The sequence below is a fragment of the Balearica regulorum genome, chromosome Z (assembly GCF_011004875.1).
Source record: "Balearica regulorum gibbericeps isolate bBalReg1 chromosome Z, bBalReg1.pri, whole genome shotgun sequence".
NCBI classification, from domain to species: domain Eukaryota; kingdom Metazoa; phylum Chordata; class Aves; order Gruiformes; family Gruidae; genus Balearica; species Balearica regulorum.
This window is the reverse complement of record NC_046220.1, coordinates 10,557,625-10,574,645: the sequence shown is the minus strand read 5'-3', so window position 1 is coordinate 10,574,645 and position 17,021 is coordinate 10,557,625. Positions and strand designations below refer to the sequence as shown.

General features: G+C 44.2%; 1 protein-coding gene across 5 annotated transcripts in view; it reads right to left on the bottom strand.

Annotated features, from left to right (window-relative positions):
- The window catches only part of PALM2AKAP2 (PALM2 and AKAP2 fusion), a 271,609-nt gene that overhangs the window by 219,014 nt on the left and 35,574 nt on the right, over positions 1-17,021 (bottom strand). For all 5 annotated transcript variants that reach the window (XM_075740493.1, XM_075740496.1, XM_075740495.1 and 2 more), the window contains exon 2: positions 2,311-2,391. In XM_075740493.1, the coding sequence (XP_075596608.1) occupies positions 2,311-2,391 (81 nt within the window). The remainder of the gene's footprint in view (positions 1-2,310; positions 2,392-17,021) is intronic.

The following is a 17,021-nucleotide window of genomic DNA, read 5'->3' as shown; positions in this document are numbered from 1 at the left end:
CTTTTCAAATGAACAAAGCAGCCTGGTAGGCCAAATGCCATTTTGGTCAGCACCTCACTAAGCAACCTTAACACTGACCAAAGCACCAAAAGGAAATGCATTTTGCTTGGTCTGTCTCCACAGAGGAAGCTCCCTCAGCTAATGTCTCTATTTTCTTTTCTTTTCTTTCATTTTTTGGGGTTTTTTTTTGTTTGTTTTTGGTTTTGGTTTTGGTTTTGGGTTTTTTTTTGAGCTTGAGGCCTCCCTCTGTTTAGGAAGGACCTAGCAGCAATGAGGATGAATGCAGCAATCCCAGATAGACCTCTGCTGTCACCTCATCTAGGTGTCCCAGCAGACAGCTGTCTGGTGGTACAGAGGCGGTACAGGCAGCTCCTGGAGCAGCAGCCACCGTGATCACGCCAGGAAAAGCAACACGCTTCTCCTCTGGTGACAAGGGATGCCACTGAACAGAGGGGTAAAGAAGCCCCTATCATATCTTGATGCTCATCCTCAGGCCTAGAGCTGCAGACCTTTGGCTGTGCTTCTAGCTGAGAAAGCTGCCATTTTAAATTTCTGTGCCCTGATCTCCCCTTAGCTTCCTGTGTGATTACTGCTCTTGCTCCTGGCTGTGAGCTAAATAATAAAGGGAAATAGTTAATTTTCATGTGTGTCACTCAAGAAATCTGGGCAGCAAGACTGAACCTCCACTAGTGGCAATCAGCAGTAGCAGGGCTAAAGTCAGTGCCAGTGTACACCAGCCGAGGGGCTGACCCCACTACACTACCTTGAGTGGTTTTTACTTTTCCCTGTGGATGATGATAAAATTCAGTTTAGCCACAGCTATATCAAAATAAATCAGATGAAGTAGAGAATTGCCAGAATTGGCTTTCCAAAAGGCTCTGCTTAAATAATTTAATGAAAAAGTATAATTCAGTTAGCTTGGAAACAGTTAATGTGATAAAGGAATTCCTCAGCTTTGCAGCAAAAAGAGAAAAGGCAAGCATGATGAAGGCACTGGAAAGGCATCTTACTGCCCTGCTGCATCATCCTACGGTCGTCAGGAGAAATTCTCCCTTGCCTGTAGTCAACGGCAGCCTGAACGAAATGGCAGCTCCTGTTGCCCCACAGAAATGCAATCACATCTTTGACTGATAACACCAAAGACAATGAGTGACATCCACAGATTTACAGTGAACTTGACGGAGCAATTGTGTAGGATGCAATCAATTACTTGGGCTTAACTACATCATATTTACTAGAAAAAGAGGAACAGTTTATGCACATGATGGCAGGGGCTTGGAGAAGCAGGAGAAAGATCCTGTCTGTAGCATAACTTGAAGTCTGGTCTTTGAGTGCATGTGTGGGCAGAGAAGATATTCTGCGCACCATCTCCCCACACAGGTGCACTCTTCACACACAGACTAATGCACAAGCAACCCAAATATCTCCTTTTTAAAAACACATCCCAGTTCAATTACTGCAAGGACAAACTGTCGAGTCCTGATCATCTTTCTGAGATATTTTGATCACTGAGATTCCTCAGGCTCCCCTACTGAACTAATCTAATGAGATTTAACCCACAAATGTGCACTGGTTACAGAAAGATCACATGTACATTTTTGTTCTTCTCTGCTATGCACAAATGTAAAGACAAACTCTGCTACTGACAGGAAAGATAAATGATAGAAATAACCAGGATGGCTTTCAAATGAAGCTATCTCCAGCTGTCATGGAGTCCAACAGGGACTGGGGCTGCTCAGCACCCTGTTAAATATCAAAGTGCCTCCCCATGTACACACATACATATGCATCAGACCCTCCCTGCATCTGCATACATGCCCCTTTTATTATGCCACATATGCCTAATAACTTCATCCTACAATTAAAGCTTTACACACACACACACACAGAGGCATGCTAACTAACATCCCCCCCACAGCACACACGCACAAAACCTAATGACAGGCACCAGAAAAATCCAACGCAGCTCTGCAGGCAGAAGGTGCTCAGTGAAGCCATGCAGTGCACACCCAGTCCACAGCGACTGGTGTCTTATCATTATGTATAATAAATAACAGTGTTTAATAATAACAGCACGGCTGTGCTGCTTGTGCTCACACCCTCCCGACTCCATGCTCCTGCAACATGGTCCTGTGCATGAAACACGCAGAATGCAAAGCAGGCAGGACACGATCACTGCAAGAGATAGGCTCCAGCAGTGAAAGCTGCTTCATGTCGGAGTGGGCTCTTCCAGGCTTTCAGACGTGTGATCTGCATGTCTAATAATGAACAGATTTAGTTAATCCATTGTTTCTGGCATCAGTCCCTTACCTTGAAATGCTGCAGCTGAAGTATCTGGTCCTCAAGCTGTTGTCTCTTGCCTTCTATTTCTGTCTGCCTTTTCCTTTTCTCCTTGGAAAAATAATTTGAGAGAGAGAGAGAGATCTCGTCAGAGAAACGGAGGCTTTAAGGGGAGCGGATTCATAAAAGCATGTAAGCAGTCAAACGCATCTGTACAGATGTCACCAGTCCCATCTCACCTGCTCCTCTGCCTGCTGCTATGCAAACAGCAGCGTCGTGGGAAGACGCCAGCCTCAGACTAGCCGGTCGTTTGCAAGCAAGAGAAATTTTCCTCGCTCGCTCCCGGCAGCCGGAGCAGCAACAGAGTGCACAGTCCCAGAGGAGGGGAGAAAACAGACATAACAGCTGAGAGAGAAGTTAAAGGGACAAAGATGTGCTTTTGCATTTGAAATTCCAGGCCAAAAACATGGATTGCGTGGTGTGATTGTGTGACACTAAGGCGACACGACAGTGGTGGGTGGCATCACGGAGGAAGGGAGCCGGGTTGCAGACCGTGTTTTATCCCGGTGAGGTTGGTGGTAAGGCTTTCCCTGGGCTCAACAGGGAGAAGGTGTTTCAGCCAGATCGCATGGGGTTTACCTGCAAAGTAAACGGGATGGATAACCCCCCAGCTGGCTTTGTTTAAAATTCAAGCCACCAGCACACACAAGCAGCTGGCGCTTACCAGTACCCAGAAACTGGGCTGACCGAGTGGCCCAAGGACAGCACGGTCACATCCACCACTTCCACAGCTGAGGGTTTTCACAGTCATGAACATGGCCACTGGTCCATGCCCCGGCTGCTCCCTCCTGCAGGCAGCAGACTGTCTCAGGTGTTGCAAGAGGAGAACCACCTGCTTTTCTGCCCTGCAACACCTTCCTCCTTATGCAGGATCAGCTGTTTGCCCTTCGTCAGTCTTCCGCACCTTGTGTGCAGTGTTGCTCCTCACCCATCCCCAGCCCCCATCAGGTTCCCTCTCCTGAGGGTCTTTTCTCGTTTTATGAGAAAAGTTTTTCATTTTTTGTCTCAGTTTTTGCAGCCAAGACAGAAATACTGAGTAGTAAATGGAGGCAGTCAAATAAAGGTACCAGCCTCAGTTTTTACCGGAACAACAGTTTTTATTCCCTACTTGTGAGAGCATGTTTTTGTTATTTAAATATTTCAGTGGCTGTAAGGTTGGGCTTGAAGACATTTGAGGATTCCTTAAATCCCCATAGTAATTTTTCTGTCCCATTTCTACTGGGGGACTGCCCTACTGATGCTCTGGGAATTGTCCGCTTTCCAGGGATTTCAAACCTTCATGCCTCATCCTCAAGGGGCATATGATAAGATGCTGCCTATGCAGAAATTAATTGTGTTTATACTGGACCTCAAACCAGGGCATTTTGAGTGAAAGCATTACATTTACAAGGAAGCTCAGGAATCTTTTTTTTTTTTTTTTTTTTTTTTAATGCCAGTCTCACTCAAAACAAAGCAAAACATGGAGCTAGATAACTGTCTGCTGTCTGGACAACTTCTGCCAAACAGTGAGACATCAGAACAGTCATGGGACGGCTGGAGTAATGAACCCAGAAGAGACAAAGCAGTCAAATGATGCATATGTCAAGCAGTTCTGTAATACACTGCACACTCTTACATGCTGATTGTGTATGTCTACATCTACACACGCTCTCTGCTGTCTGAAGTATGTAAGAATATTACTGCTGAACAAAAGTATTCTGCTGAAGTTGTTTCGGAATAGGAAAATTGGATTTTTGGATAACTGTCACAAATAGTGCCGGTCTTCAGCTGAAACTTGACAAATCACTGTTCTGTGCACGCAGAAGATAGTTTGCATTTGTGCACACGCACACATACAAAATTTATGCATGCACCTTTAAAAATCCTTCCTTGTATAAAATGGATAGTCTGTGGATCATCCCTCCTATCACTCCTCCAATCCCCACCTCCTCTTTGCATTTTTGAATGGAACAGGATATTGGATGGCTCAGGGGGTAAAAATCCCCAACATTGTTCAGGGATCTCTTTTGCCATTTTCTTCATTCTGCAGTATTAACAGCGTACTTTTGAGACTGAAAACCAGAATTTGTTCTTTGCTATTTCCTCAAATAGCTGGTCAGCCATGGACCGGAATAAAGTAGTTCTAAAAGCCGTTCCAGTTAATGACCTAATAGTCTCAGAATAAGAATAATTCTGCCCTGTTTGTGCCAAGCTGGCCAGATGACTGAATGTTTGGATTTCACATATGTAGGCATTAACACCCCACATGTGACACTCCATAGGCTAGCATAAGGCACCTACATCTTCACAGTTAACTGACCTACATTTATATCTGTGTATATACATACATATGGGGTTTATATATATATATATATTTTTTTTTTTTCTACCCTCAAAAGAACCTTTTTTGCTAAAATACATGATGGAAATCACCACAGTACCTCCTCTGGCTGGTGGTGTCATGCTGTATAATGGATGTGACAGGACAACCTTATAAAACATACATGGAAACTTCTTTTCTTTGTGAGAAACGGAAAGCACTTATTTTCCCTGTAGGCAGCAACACAGCAGGCACTAAAATACTTGAACTACTTACTAACTAGTGGGTTTCTGTGGAGTTAAATTGGAATATTGCTCATGTTTCCATTTCTCTGGCTTTCATTCAGCCTGTTTGCACACCTCTACCCTCTGATTTTGCACCACAGATATGGCTGAGGAGTCTGACCGCAAAAGTTTTTTGTTTTGTTTTGTTTTTTTTTTTTTCTCTGAAGATTGCATGAATTACAGCATTGGTAATTAGCTATCAGGATGTTTCACCTTCAGGTCACTAGATGACATTCAATTTAGGTTTTTCCCAATCACTGAAGGATGTGACAGGATGTGTTTCTGGTTTATATGGGTGTGTTCTGAAAAAAATGTCATAGAAGACTGGACTGGCTGACAAAAATCGCACCAAAATCAGCATGTCAAGGATTTTTGACATGCAGTAGATCAAGCCAGCCCCCACTTAAGCAGGCTCCTGATTCAGGACTTTACTGAAAACACTGGGGTGTAAAGCACATGCTTACACCTGAGAATTTGTTAAGGCACTTTTCTATGTTGAAGCCAGTAAATGTTCCTCATTACTCTGTTCATCCAGTTACAGATATTTTTTTCCAAGTATGCCTGCTAAGTTACTAATTTACTAAGGGTCCTGGCACCAAGAAAATAAAATGCTTGCTTTAAACACAGGTTCACTCCGGATAGCTTCAGTTAAATGTGTGTCCTCTTTTTTTTCCTACAAGGCAGAGAGTAATCCATCACTGCTTCAGCTAGCAGTTAACACTAATCACCTCCAATAAGTAACCCCCAAGAACATCCCTGATCTCCTCCCCTAGGCCAGGATGCATGGAGCTCAAGCCATACGGGGAAGGATAGGATAGCCAGGAGGATGCTCGGGTATATGCAAGATATTTTGCACAGTTCCTGCACCTTTTGAGTGCGGTAGTGAAAACTGTCAGCTGGGGTGTCAAACATGCACGCACACCTTGAAGATATTCTGTAGACACCAAGTGTTGTGGGGGTTTTTTTCCCAAGAAGTAAAGGGATTATAGAAACTAGGTTGAAAAGAGATGGAGAAAACAAGCACTGAAGCCAGTTTTATTGTGAATGTGGTAGGTTTAAAAGAAAAGATTTTCATCTATCTGAGGTGTGCTGCTTTTTTAAGAATACACATACTCATCACGGATGGCTACCTTTCCAAAATGGTAGAGGAGTATCATTTGGGAGGTACACCCAAGATTGCTCTGAATATTTGGGATAGCCATGAGTAAAATAAGACTCAAAGCTTACCTTCCCCCCCTTCACCAAAAAATACTAGGAAAATGTGAAAGTACTTGATTTTTTTACTCACAGACTCAAATGATGGGAAAAGAACATAGGTCAAATAGCAAGGTTACTCACATCCTGAAATCTGTCCCATGAAAAATGAGATTTGTACTCAGGCATTCACATGTGGATGTGCAAGATGGAAACCATAAATTTATTTCCTTTGCCAAGAAACTTGATTTAGGAAAGGAAGTAATTGCTGCTTAGCACTAAAGGTGGCCAGTGCCACTTTCCCATTGCTAAAAGCCAAATAGATAATCGATAAAACCCCATGCACTTGGAAGACAAAGAGGTGTCAGGAGGACAAAATGGAGATCTGTAAAATCATGAGTGGTGGCATGGAGACAGCCAGTGGGCACCTACTGCTCACTCTGTCTTCCCCTGTAAGAAAAAAAGGGCCATCAGGTGAAGCTGGATGGGGCAGGTTTGAAGCCAAGGCACTAGTCTGCTGTGGAAATCCCTGTCTCAGGATGCTGTGGGTGCCAGAAGGTGATGGGGGTCCCAGAGGAGCTTGGGGACAGTCAGAGAGAAGGAATACTGTGAGGGTTACTACACAAACAGAAATTACATCTGGTTCAGGAAGCCCCTGAGTCACAGATGGGTTTGACGGTGTTTGCTAAGTTTTTGTGTGCTTTTCCTTCTCTCACGCTCATGATAACACCACTGATTTTTTCATTCATCAGAGAAGGGGTGCAGGATTTTTGTCTGAATCATGTGCTACATTTGATCAAAATAACCTACATTTTAGTGTCAGACTTGTCAAACTGTTCCAGTCAAAAAAACCCAAACAACCACAAACCAACACCCCTCCCAAAAAAAAAAACCACCAAAGCAAACATAAGACCTTCTAAAAAACAAGTTACACCAAAATGCTTCTCTGTGACACTGCAGTCACAGAATACTTCAATTTTCCATTACAAAATCATTTTTGTTCTTGTTTAGAAATCTGCCTGCACAGTGTGGGAAGTGATACAGAGATTATTCAGCTCACAGAGTTGTAACTGTCTGCAGAGGAAAATGCGCCTCTAAAGCTGTATAAATCCTTGGGGCAGTAAAGCCTTGGTAAAGCCCTCTGCTCTCCTCGCACAGGTAGAAGCACCTGATTTCTTTGGTTTAAAGCCAGCTCAGACACGTGCAGAAAGCACTCCACAGAGCAGGGCAGAAACTAAATGCTATTTAGTTGTTCTCACTGGGAAAATGCATGTCCAGATCTGACAGCAGGCTAAGGCTCATGGAGCAGGTATCCAGAAGAACATGATGGGAAAAAGAAAAAAAAAATCCCCAACTTTTAACCAAAAAAATGCCAATGAGGACCTTGTGATCCTCTAGGAGATGGGCAGCATGATACCAGAGGGGCTACCACCGGTAGTTTCAGTGAAAAGGTTCCCCATTGGATTCATCCTGCACACCAAGCAAGTGTCCAGCCCACCACACAGGAGTGTATGGAAGAGGGTAAGCTTCTGCATGTAGCACCAATGCAAAAAAAATGCACTCAAAAATGGCCCAGGTGGAGGAAAAATATTGTCTGCTTCAAAGCAAGGAAAACAGTTACAAAGAATTGTCTTCAAAGAATCATGTGCATTTCTTTAGTAAGATGTTATTTGCTCCACTCTGCACAGTTGGCAGATATTATTCCCTGCTTATTTAAGGCTCGCAGTTTTTTAGGGCAGCAAGTAAAGAAATAAACAAGCAAAAGAGCTGCTGACACTTCATTTTTCTGTTGCCAGTTCAGGGACATCCAGAACTCTGGGGGAAAAGGAGCATCTGGGTTCTGCTAACGATTTCAACCTGCAGTTAGCATAATCCCAAGAACTCACTCCTCACGGAAACTGAAAATTTCCTCAGAGTGGTAGTTTAAATGACCATCTTCACTGTGGTGATTTCACAGGTCTCAGCAGTGAAATCAAATCTGGAAATTTGTGTCCTCTTTTGTGGTTCAGCAGTAATGGTTCACAGAAAAGAAAATATTAAGAAAGACAGGAGGCTAATTATTCTCCCCCCCCCTTTTGTTTCCTCCCCACCTGCTTCAATCCAGTCTGGTCAATTCTTTTATTTTCTTGTTGTGTTTGAAGTGTGGGAAACTCTCTTGACAGCAACCATCCCTAGCAGTGGCAACGATGCATCTCAGTACTGACAGCACTTTGCAAAATGTAGTTGTAAATGTTTTCTGCTGTTGTAAAGAGCATACAATATAAATCACAGCACCAGAAGAGGCAGGACACAGAACTGGAGACACTGCTATGGCAGAATAAACATGCCTTGAAGGCTGGTGGCAAGATGCCTGCTTCTTTTGGATCATCAGTGCCCGCTTTCATTACCTGCTGCCAGTAGAAGGTGGCGGAGCCCACTGTCCTGCTAAGTGTATCAAGCTAGATCACCATATGCACTGCTATGGCTGCGCGGTGAAAATCTTCTTGTTATGGGTAGCCACACAGCCTCTGTAATTGCAAGCTGGAGGCTTGTCAGGTCTCCTGTTCTGTGCACCGGGAAATATGCATTGTTTCAGATGATGGGAAATTACTCCTGCTGCAGCTCCTCTCCTACTCTGCTCCCAGCAGAACCAGGGTCTGTCTCTGAGATCCATTTTCTTTGCATTTACACTATCAACAACACATAAATGAAGCTATTGACTTTGCTCCTTTAGGCATTTTCCTGCAAGACCGTCTCCAACCCAGTCCCTTGAAACCCGTGGCCACCTGACTAAGCTTTGTTTCACTTAAATATGAGCCAGGAACGATTTCTCTGTGTCTGTACACTGGAATTCAGCTTCTGAACTTGACAAAACTGCACTCTGTGCTCCCATGTAGCATCTAAGAAACTGCCACCCTTTTTCACTCTACAGTCTCCCTGTACAGGACGCTTATGACCTAAAGCACAGATTCACAGATTTTGAATGTCCTAAGTGCCTAGGACCTTGGTGGCTAATCTTACTGGACCCTCTCTATACCAGAACAAAGCAAATTGTATGCTGGAAAGTTCTAGGTGGGATACAGGGACAGCAGGACTACAAGAGGCTTCTGCAATGCTTTCCATGTACCTTCCACATACCCGCGTATCTTATGACAAAGCTGTGGCCATTTCCATCACTCCAAGCAGATGGGTTATGTAGGAATGAACAGCAGGAGTTCCCAATTGCACAGGTACAGCAGACAACTGCCAGAGGTGAGCAGGTGAAACCCATCTGAAAGATAAGGGCTGAGTTTAGCTCTCTGCCTTATGCTTTCCACGGTTGTATACACAGCAGGAAACAGGAGAGAACAGAGACTAATAATCAGGTATGCCCTTTACCTCCTCTCTTCTCAAACTGGTTTAAACTGGAGAGTGCTGTCACAAGGGTTGATTCCCACTAAATGGACAGCTTGCCACAGCACGCAATAGATGTCTTGGCACGTTGGTTTTGGACACAGAATAGACTTAAATCACAGAGGCTGACACTGGTGAAGGAGTAAGCAGAAGTTATGGAAATGCTTTGTTTCTCATATATTGAACAGGCTTCTGCTAAGGGGAAGGCAGAATCACTTGCAGAGAGCTGAACCCTAAGGATGAAGAAAGAAAACCCCCTCAGGCCAGCAATACACCTGCTTTCATTGCAGTCTTGCATCCATTTTGTCTAGTAGTGATTGTTGAAGTTAGTTGCTTATGTACAAGAACAGGGTGGTTTGAAAGAAAGAAAGAGATACAGCTCCCTGTAACCAACCAATACAGGAGCAAACCGCTAAAGGAGCAAACATCTCTGGTCTGCAGCCCCCTTTCTTGCTGATTTTGTCGCTTCCACGCAGAACAACAGTTCTTGCTCAGATGGCGAAAATACACTTGCACAATTAATTTTCTCTGTTTCATCTAACACTTAGGCTACCCTTGCATGATGTCGAAGGATGGGTTTCTCCTATGCTGACCTGCTAAAGCAAATAGAGTAGCTCTACAGCCACATGCACACTGCCCACAACTCAGGGTTCAAATAAGAGAACCATAATAGTCATCCTGTGTGTTTGGGACACCAAAGGAGGAGTTCGTCCACATGGAGCCCTGGAAGATTACCTGCTGCTCAGGGCTTCTGAACATGAACATTTCACATGTCACAAGCTCACTGCCACAGTCATACCTGAGACTGTGCAGGACAAAGCTGTCCAAGAGGACAAAGGATCCTCTCTGGTGAAGACAGCAATCCACTAAAGGGTTGCAACAAAAATTTCAGCTGTCCTGCATGCTTATAATTATAGCTCCCTGGTCACCAAATGCAACCCCCATGATGTACACAGACAACGACTGCTCAATTAAAATCACCATGCATCTCAAACAACAAATAAAAGGATGGCACTGCTCCCAGAATAGCAGCTCTTAATGTAAAGTGATGATTGCGGGAAGGAGTTTCCTTTTGAAAAACTCCCTCATTAGCATTTTTGAAAGGGGACACAATGGAAAAATGTCTCATTGAGACGATGAAGTAAAATTATTTTAGGAGAAAACACGACTCCTCTCATATCCTACGAGGAAATTCCCACTTTGATGGAGCAGTCATCCCCATTTTGATGCAACCTGCAATATCCTCCTTTCACTGAATGTTACTGGGTCACTGGAAGCAGTGCTTCAGGTCCAACACAACCCATGTGCATTTTTGACTGGGTCACCACCATAACAATTCTTGAAGTTCAAAAAGGATTAGTTGACTTTCCTCCTTTCTTCCCAAGTTTGAACTGAAACTGAACATGGGCTGAGACCCACAGGTGCTACTTCCCTTCGGTTGCCACAATTTCCTAGGCATTTACAATTTCATCAAGGGTGTCAGGCTCGTAAGTGGCTGCTGAGAGGTGACCCGGGTCATTGGCGTTTGAGTATCTTTTCTGGGAGATGCGACAGTGAATCAAACAGATGTCCTATGAATGCCAAATTCCCAGCCCTTATTAACTCCACATCAGCATTTCTTCTAAAACTTCCAAGATTTTACACTAACCTTGAAAACAGGTAAGAGCTCAGGGCCACCTGAGTCCTGTAGCAACCTTCTCTACCGCATCAACTGTTTCTGGAAAGTGTTCAAAAGACTGCACAGAGCACATTAGTATAAATCATGAAATAGACAGATTTATCCATTATTTTGGATAATCCTTAATAATAGTCATAAATGAAAGGCAGATGAACTTCATTACCTCGTGTACACTACAGCTAACCTCCAAGGTCATGTGTATAGCTTCCTAGCACTGACCTTGTTCTACTGCATCCTGAAATACATGAAAAATTCAATGTTTTCATATAGCTAATTATTTTTCTTGCTGAAAATAAGGTGGAATTTTCTAGATAATGTTGCATAGAACAAATTCTGAAACAACTTCTATTTTCTCTAGAAAATCAGAAAAATTCTGAAAGAAGCTACTTTTAATCAACTGTATTTTTCTGTATTTTTCTTAAAAATATATTTTGGTTAAAGAATGTTAAGCAGACTTTGATCTAAGTTTTCATTCATAAAAATATACAACTTTTCTTTAGACTGAGTAGACTATTTGTAGAAAACCAGTTCATAAACTCTCCCTACTCTTATGTTGCCACTAATTGGCCTTGGTTTAAATCCATGCTGTTCAATGTACACCCTTTCACTGTTTGCTGCTGAAAAGGAGAAAGTCAGGATTTGGTTGGTATGGGCTTAATTTAATCACATTTCCACAGTTCCAAAGAAAAGTGCATGTCTCTTTTTTACCCTCATGCCCCATGCACTCCTTAAATATCTCTTCATGCTGCCAAACAGGATGTTGTAAAGCTTGGGGAAACACCTCTGATTGCAGCAAGATGCTGAATGTGCAGAAAAACACCTATATAAGGCTGATCTTGACCTACAAAGCAGGTGCTGATAGTAACATAACAACCATTAAGGAATTTCTAACTCTTGCATTAAGAAATGAAAAATAAATCACTTAAAACAGTCAAGTCATCCAAGATGAAGATGTGATTCCTTATGTTGGTTTCCCCCTAAGCAAGTGCCTGGTGAGGACCTTTACACATGATTTTTCACTTGGTGAGAATTTAGGTTGGAATCACCAAGACTGTGATTTCAGCAGAATTTGTTTTCCCTCTTTATTCAGTTTAATTGCACATATGACAAACCCCACTTCAAGCAACTTAAACTTCCCCCAAACACAGAATATTAAGTGGGAAGAAGAAATGGGATTTTCTGTGGTGGAAAGGGAACAAACTGGTGTGGCTGGTCAGCACGGAGCAATGGCCAGGACCTGTAGGGACGACACTGGCACTAATTCTGGTACTTGAATCACATCCAGCTTTTTGCTTGTTATTTTCAAAGTAAGGGTAGAAAAGACCCAAATAAAGGAACTAATACATAGAGCTGGGCTTTGTGTTTTAATCCTTACAGTCTGGCGGGATTAGCCACTTATTTCAAAGTCTCAGTGCCTCACATCAAAACGTTTTTACGGAGGCTTCCTCCCTTTGCTTGTGAGTGTGGTAGCGTGCCTGCTGATGCTGCGGCTTTCGTCACTGCCCGGCGTAGCACCACGCCGGTCTCCTGGTGTCGCAGGGCTGTGCTCAGCAGCTGTACTGTACAGGGCTCCTCTGCTGCTGAAAAGCACTTCTTGTCATTTGTGAGATAAAGTTATTAGCTCAAACCCCTTTCTTTAAGCTTTTGTCTCACATTGGTTGTGAGCTAAGGATATTCATGTCGTCTGATGCTTGGGGATCTGCTAACATATGTTGTAGTTGCTGGTATGTTTGAGTCCTACATTCAGGAAGGGAAAGACTGCCTTGTTTTACACCGAAAAGAAAGGAGGAGAGAAACCTCCCTACAAGCACAGGGGGACACAAGACCCTGAGACTTGCCACCTTCCAGCTGCCAGCTTCCTTTCAAACTGGTGATGCTAATGGGATGATACACCATTTCAAAAATGACTGTTCTGGCTGTTTCCCTTTCTTTCTGAAGAGGCTGTAAGGGGCGGGGTTGCTTTTTGACCTGCCTTGCAGATCCCATACATTTGCCCCTTGTGAAGACCCACACAGGCCTGAGAGGGCACCAGTGCCACTCTTCGGTTAGGGAGAAACTCCCTGCCGAGTCCCAGGGCCCGATGGGGCTGCTGGACATGCCGTCCCTGCCTCCTCTCCAGTTCATTGGGGGAGTCACATTACTCCAACATGATACCATAGAGAGATCAGAGACCAAAAATGATGAACACAGTCGTGACTGAGAGGGTGGATGCATCTATGTGCTTGGCAAGAAAGCATGCTCAGTGTGTGATCAAGGTATGCTAAAAATCCTGCCCAGCTTTGGCCTTGGCATCTTGCCTATGCAGCACATAAAAGAACTGGCTTCATCTCCAACCAGCTCACTTCTGGAAAGCTTATTTAATCTGACAGGTGTAGGATCACATGCCTCAACACTGAACCTTAGCAGTATGTGGTAGGTATTGCTGCTATGTCATTCCTTTAGGTCAGGCATCCCAACACTGTCTTCATGAATAGGAACAGCTGGGACATTACAGTACGGATTGCATAACAAATTCATCTGCCAGCCTTCTGCCTGCACCATGAGAGGCAGAGACCACCGTGGTCCCAGCAACACAAACAGACCCCACAGCAGCTTCCCTCCAGCATGTTGCCTTAAGTAAAGAGGAACGGGTAAGCACATGAAACCTGCAATGCAGGCCCGCTTGGCTCTCCAGCGCCGGGGTGGCTGCAGATCCTCCAGGCAGGGTGCTCACGGCTGCAGGTCACAGGGGCTTCAGGCAGGATGCAGAGGAGTGCACACTGTCAGTCTGCTGCACCGAGGGGGGAGACCTGGGGCAGTGCAGCAAGAAAACATAGTCTGGATCTGACTGCTTTGATGCTTGGCTCCAGAATCCAGATCCGTTTATAAAAGGGCAAATTTCTGTTGTGCGGTCGAAGGTTCCAAACCCCCTTCACAAAACTGCCTGCATTTCTCTGTGATTTGCATCCCTGCTGTGAGGTGCACCTGGGAATTCACAGCTTCAAGGTCATCTCAGTGACCCATATGACTACTGCATGTTTTGTGCAGGTTTGTCTGTAGAGGTGCTTGGGAAGGGGGTTGAAGCAACAAAGCCTGTGCAGCTTAGACAAATTTCACACTTAGCTGAGACACCTGACAGGTTATAAAACTGTGAACCATTTGAATGCCTTATTAAACAGCAAACAGTGTGAAAAAACCCAAAACCAACAAACATGCAGATACCAGAAGAGGCTTCAGGGATGAATGTTGGTTCCTGCCCATCTCCTCCAGTCAGAGCAACACAGACTCTTCTCTTGAATCCCACAAGATGCCACATGGGTACTGTTTAATTGCTCCTGTGCAACTCCTCTGTCTTTGCCTGGGCCTTCTGGGGACCTCTGCCCTGAGGAGGTCTTATTATTCTCTAGCCTCAGATTTCAAAACAGCTTCTCTCCTTCTTCCATGGGCATTTCTGTCAGTTTTGCTCTTCTGTTAGCTTGAAAATGCATCTCTGCAGCAATTCCTCCCAAGAAGCTGAAGGAGGGAGAGGATGCAAATGCAGATGGGTCCCCTCCCAAAAGTCATATTCTTTCTTCCTCCTATCGTTACTCCATCCTGACATACGGGACACGCTATTTTGCACACCTAAGCTTCCTCAAAGGTCAAATCCTTCTCTGTGGCTGCACCAGGAAGCTTATCACCCTTCATTCAGGCTTTCATAGAATCACAGAATGGTTTGTGTTGGAAGGAACCTCAAAGACCATCTAGTTCCACCCCCCCCAGCCATGGGCAGGGACACCCTCCACTAGACCACGTTGCCCAAAGCCCCATCCAACCTGGCCTTGAACACTTCCAGGGATGGGGCCTCCACAACCTCTCTGGGCAACCTGTGCCAGTGCCTCACCACCCTCACAGAGAAGAATTTCTTCCTAACATCTAATCTAAATCTACCCTCCATCAGTTTATCTTAAAATGGGTAGCTTAGTCACCACCAGGGATTTAGGCAACAAAAAAATCAGTGAATAGCCATCATCTGCTGCTCTCTTCAACCTGTTGCTCTTCACATCCCTGTAGAAGTCCCTGGTGAAGGACCTGTTTTCATTCAGGTCTGTATGAAATGTGTATTTCTCTTTGCTCAGCTCCTGGATTAAGGTGCAAAATACAGCTGTTGGGCAGGTTGCAGTATTGTATGTGGTTTCTACATTCTGATCTCCTGCAGAAGTCTGTACAAGAAGTGAAAGCCTGATCTAAGCTGGCTGCGCTGTTGAAGCCAGCACAGCAGAGCAGCAGGCTCTGAGGAGCCTACCCCATCACCTCTCCTTGCAGCCTCTCTTCAGCCTGAAGGACATCCACAAGGGAGATATCTGACCTTTTAAGTGGAAAGACCTTAAGAAACATGGTCAAAAAGCAAAACATGTTGAAGAATGTTGACCAAGAGAAATGGAAAGCATCACGTAAATTCAAGCACCTGCCTCTCATACCCTAGCATAAGGTCACTTTGTCACTGAATTCAACACAATATTTGCTCCATGCTAGTGCTAAACTAAATTAACCAGCATCATGTATGCATATTCCCTGCGTTTAACAGCATGGTGATAAATTTGGAGAGCAAAAAGCTACCTTGCTCTATAAACTACATTTAATGGGGTCAGCCCTTGGTGGCCAGGTTGCTCCACAGCTTCTGAGGCAATGCTGGCTTTGCCTTAGCAGAGCTGGCTCTGCTGGCTTATGGAGCACAGATATGTAATTTCTGAGCATGTTATTGGTAAACCTCCTCAGAGATACTCTATTACATTGGTACAGTGCTCATATTGTCTCTTTTTTTTCAGCTAGAGGAAAAGGAAAAAGGAGAGAGGTAGAGGGACAATAACAGCTCCCCGCCTACCTAATGGGAACATTTTTGCCAGAGTAAGGCAAGAATTAAAGCTTGTATTTTTATTTATTTCAAACTAAGCTAAAACTAGCTTTGTTGAGAAACACTCTATGTTTTAAAATTCTTCATGTTTTCAAAAAAACTGCTGTTTCTCCACTGAACTACTTATATCTTCCACACAAAGCTAATTACAGTTCGATGGCTGTGTCACAACCTGAAAAGCTAGGTCATTGCAGAGCCCACATGGGACACAATTACAGGCTTGGGCAAGATGCTGCACACAACCAGCTTGCATGTCTTTGCAGACACCTTCAGGAGGGGATGTAAAACCAGCACCCATGGACCACTAAGGAAAGGCATAGCCAACACTTTGCCAGGAACAACAGGAGAGTCTGGGAGAAGTGCTGGGAATTTATTTCCAGGTACAGAAGAGGAGATGAAAAATCCCTGTCCTCTGGGCATTAGCACTTGTATGATACACAATTCAGTTATCCCTCACAATGAAGGAATCTGGGGGAGGTTTTTCATGGAGGTCTGAATGTTAGTGGACCACTAGTCCTGCATAGGCAGGAGCTGCTGAGCTCCGTAGGAAAGCCAGTTTCCACAGCTCAAGTCAGCATCATACTTGGCTGCAAGTCCCCACACAAGGAGGGGACCAAATAGTTTAAATAAGGAATGGACTTAGAGGCTTTGGTAAGGTCAGGTTAGAAAGATATTTTAATTTTTGCTCATACAGAGTTTGGCAAACCAGGCTTGGGCTCCAGACAGTGTGCACAGTGTTAAAACATTCACTTTTCGTAAGGTCATTTAAAAAAGAGCAAACTACTTCCATCCTCAACCACTCCTGCCGCTCGCTGGTGTTTCTTTGGTGGCTTCTTTGCATCTCTAAATCCATAGCAGAGAGAGCACTATCCATGCTATCTTGATTGGGCTTCCAACTGCTCTGCCAACAGAGACAGGAAACTTTATGTAGTCTGCAAGCCCCTCGTGGCAGAGCCAGTCTCTCTGTTCTGTATTTGTACA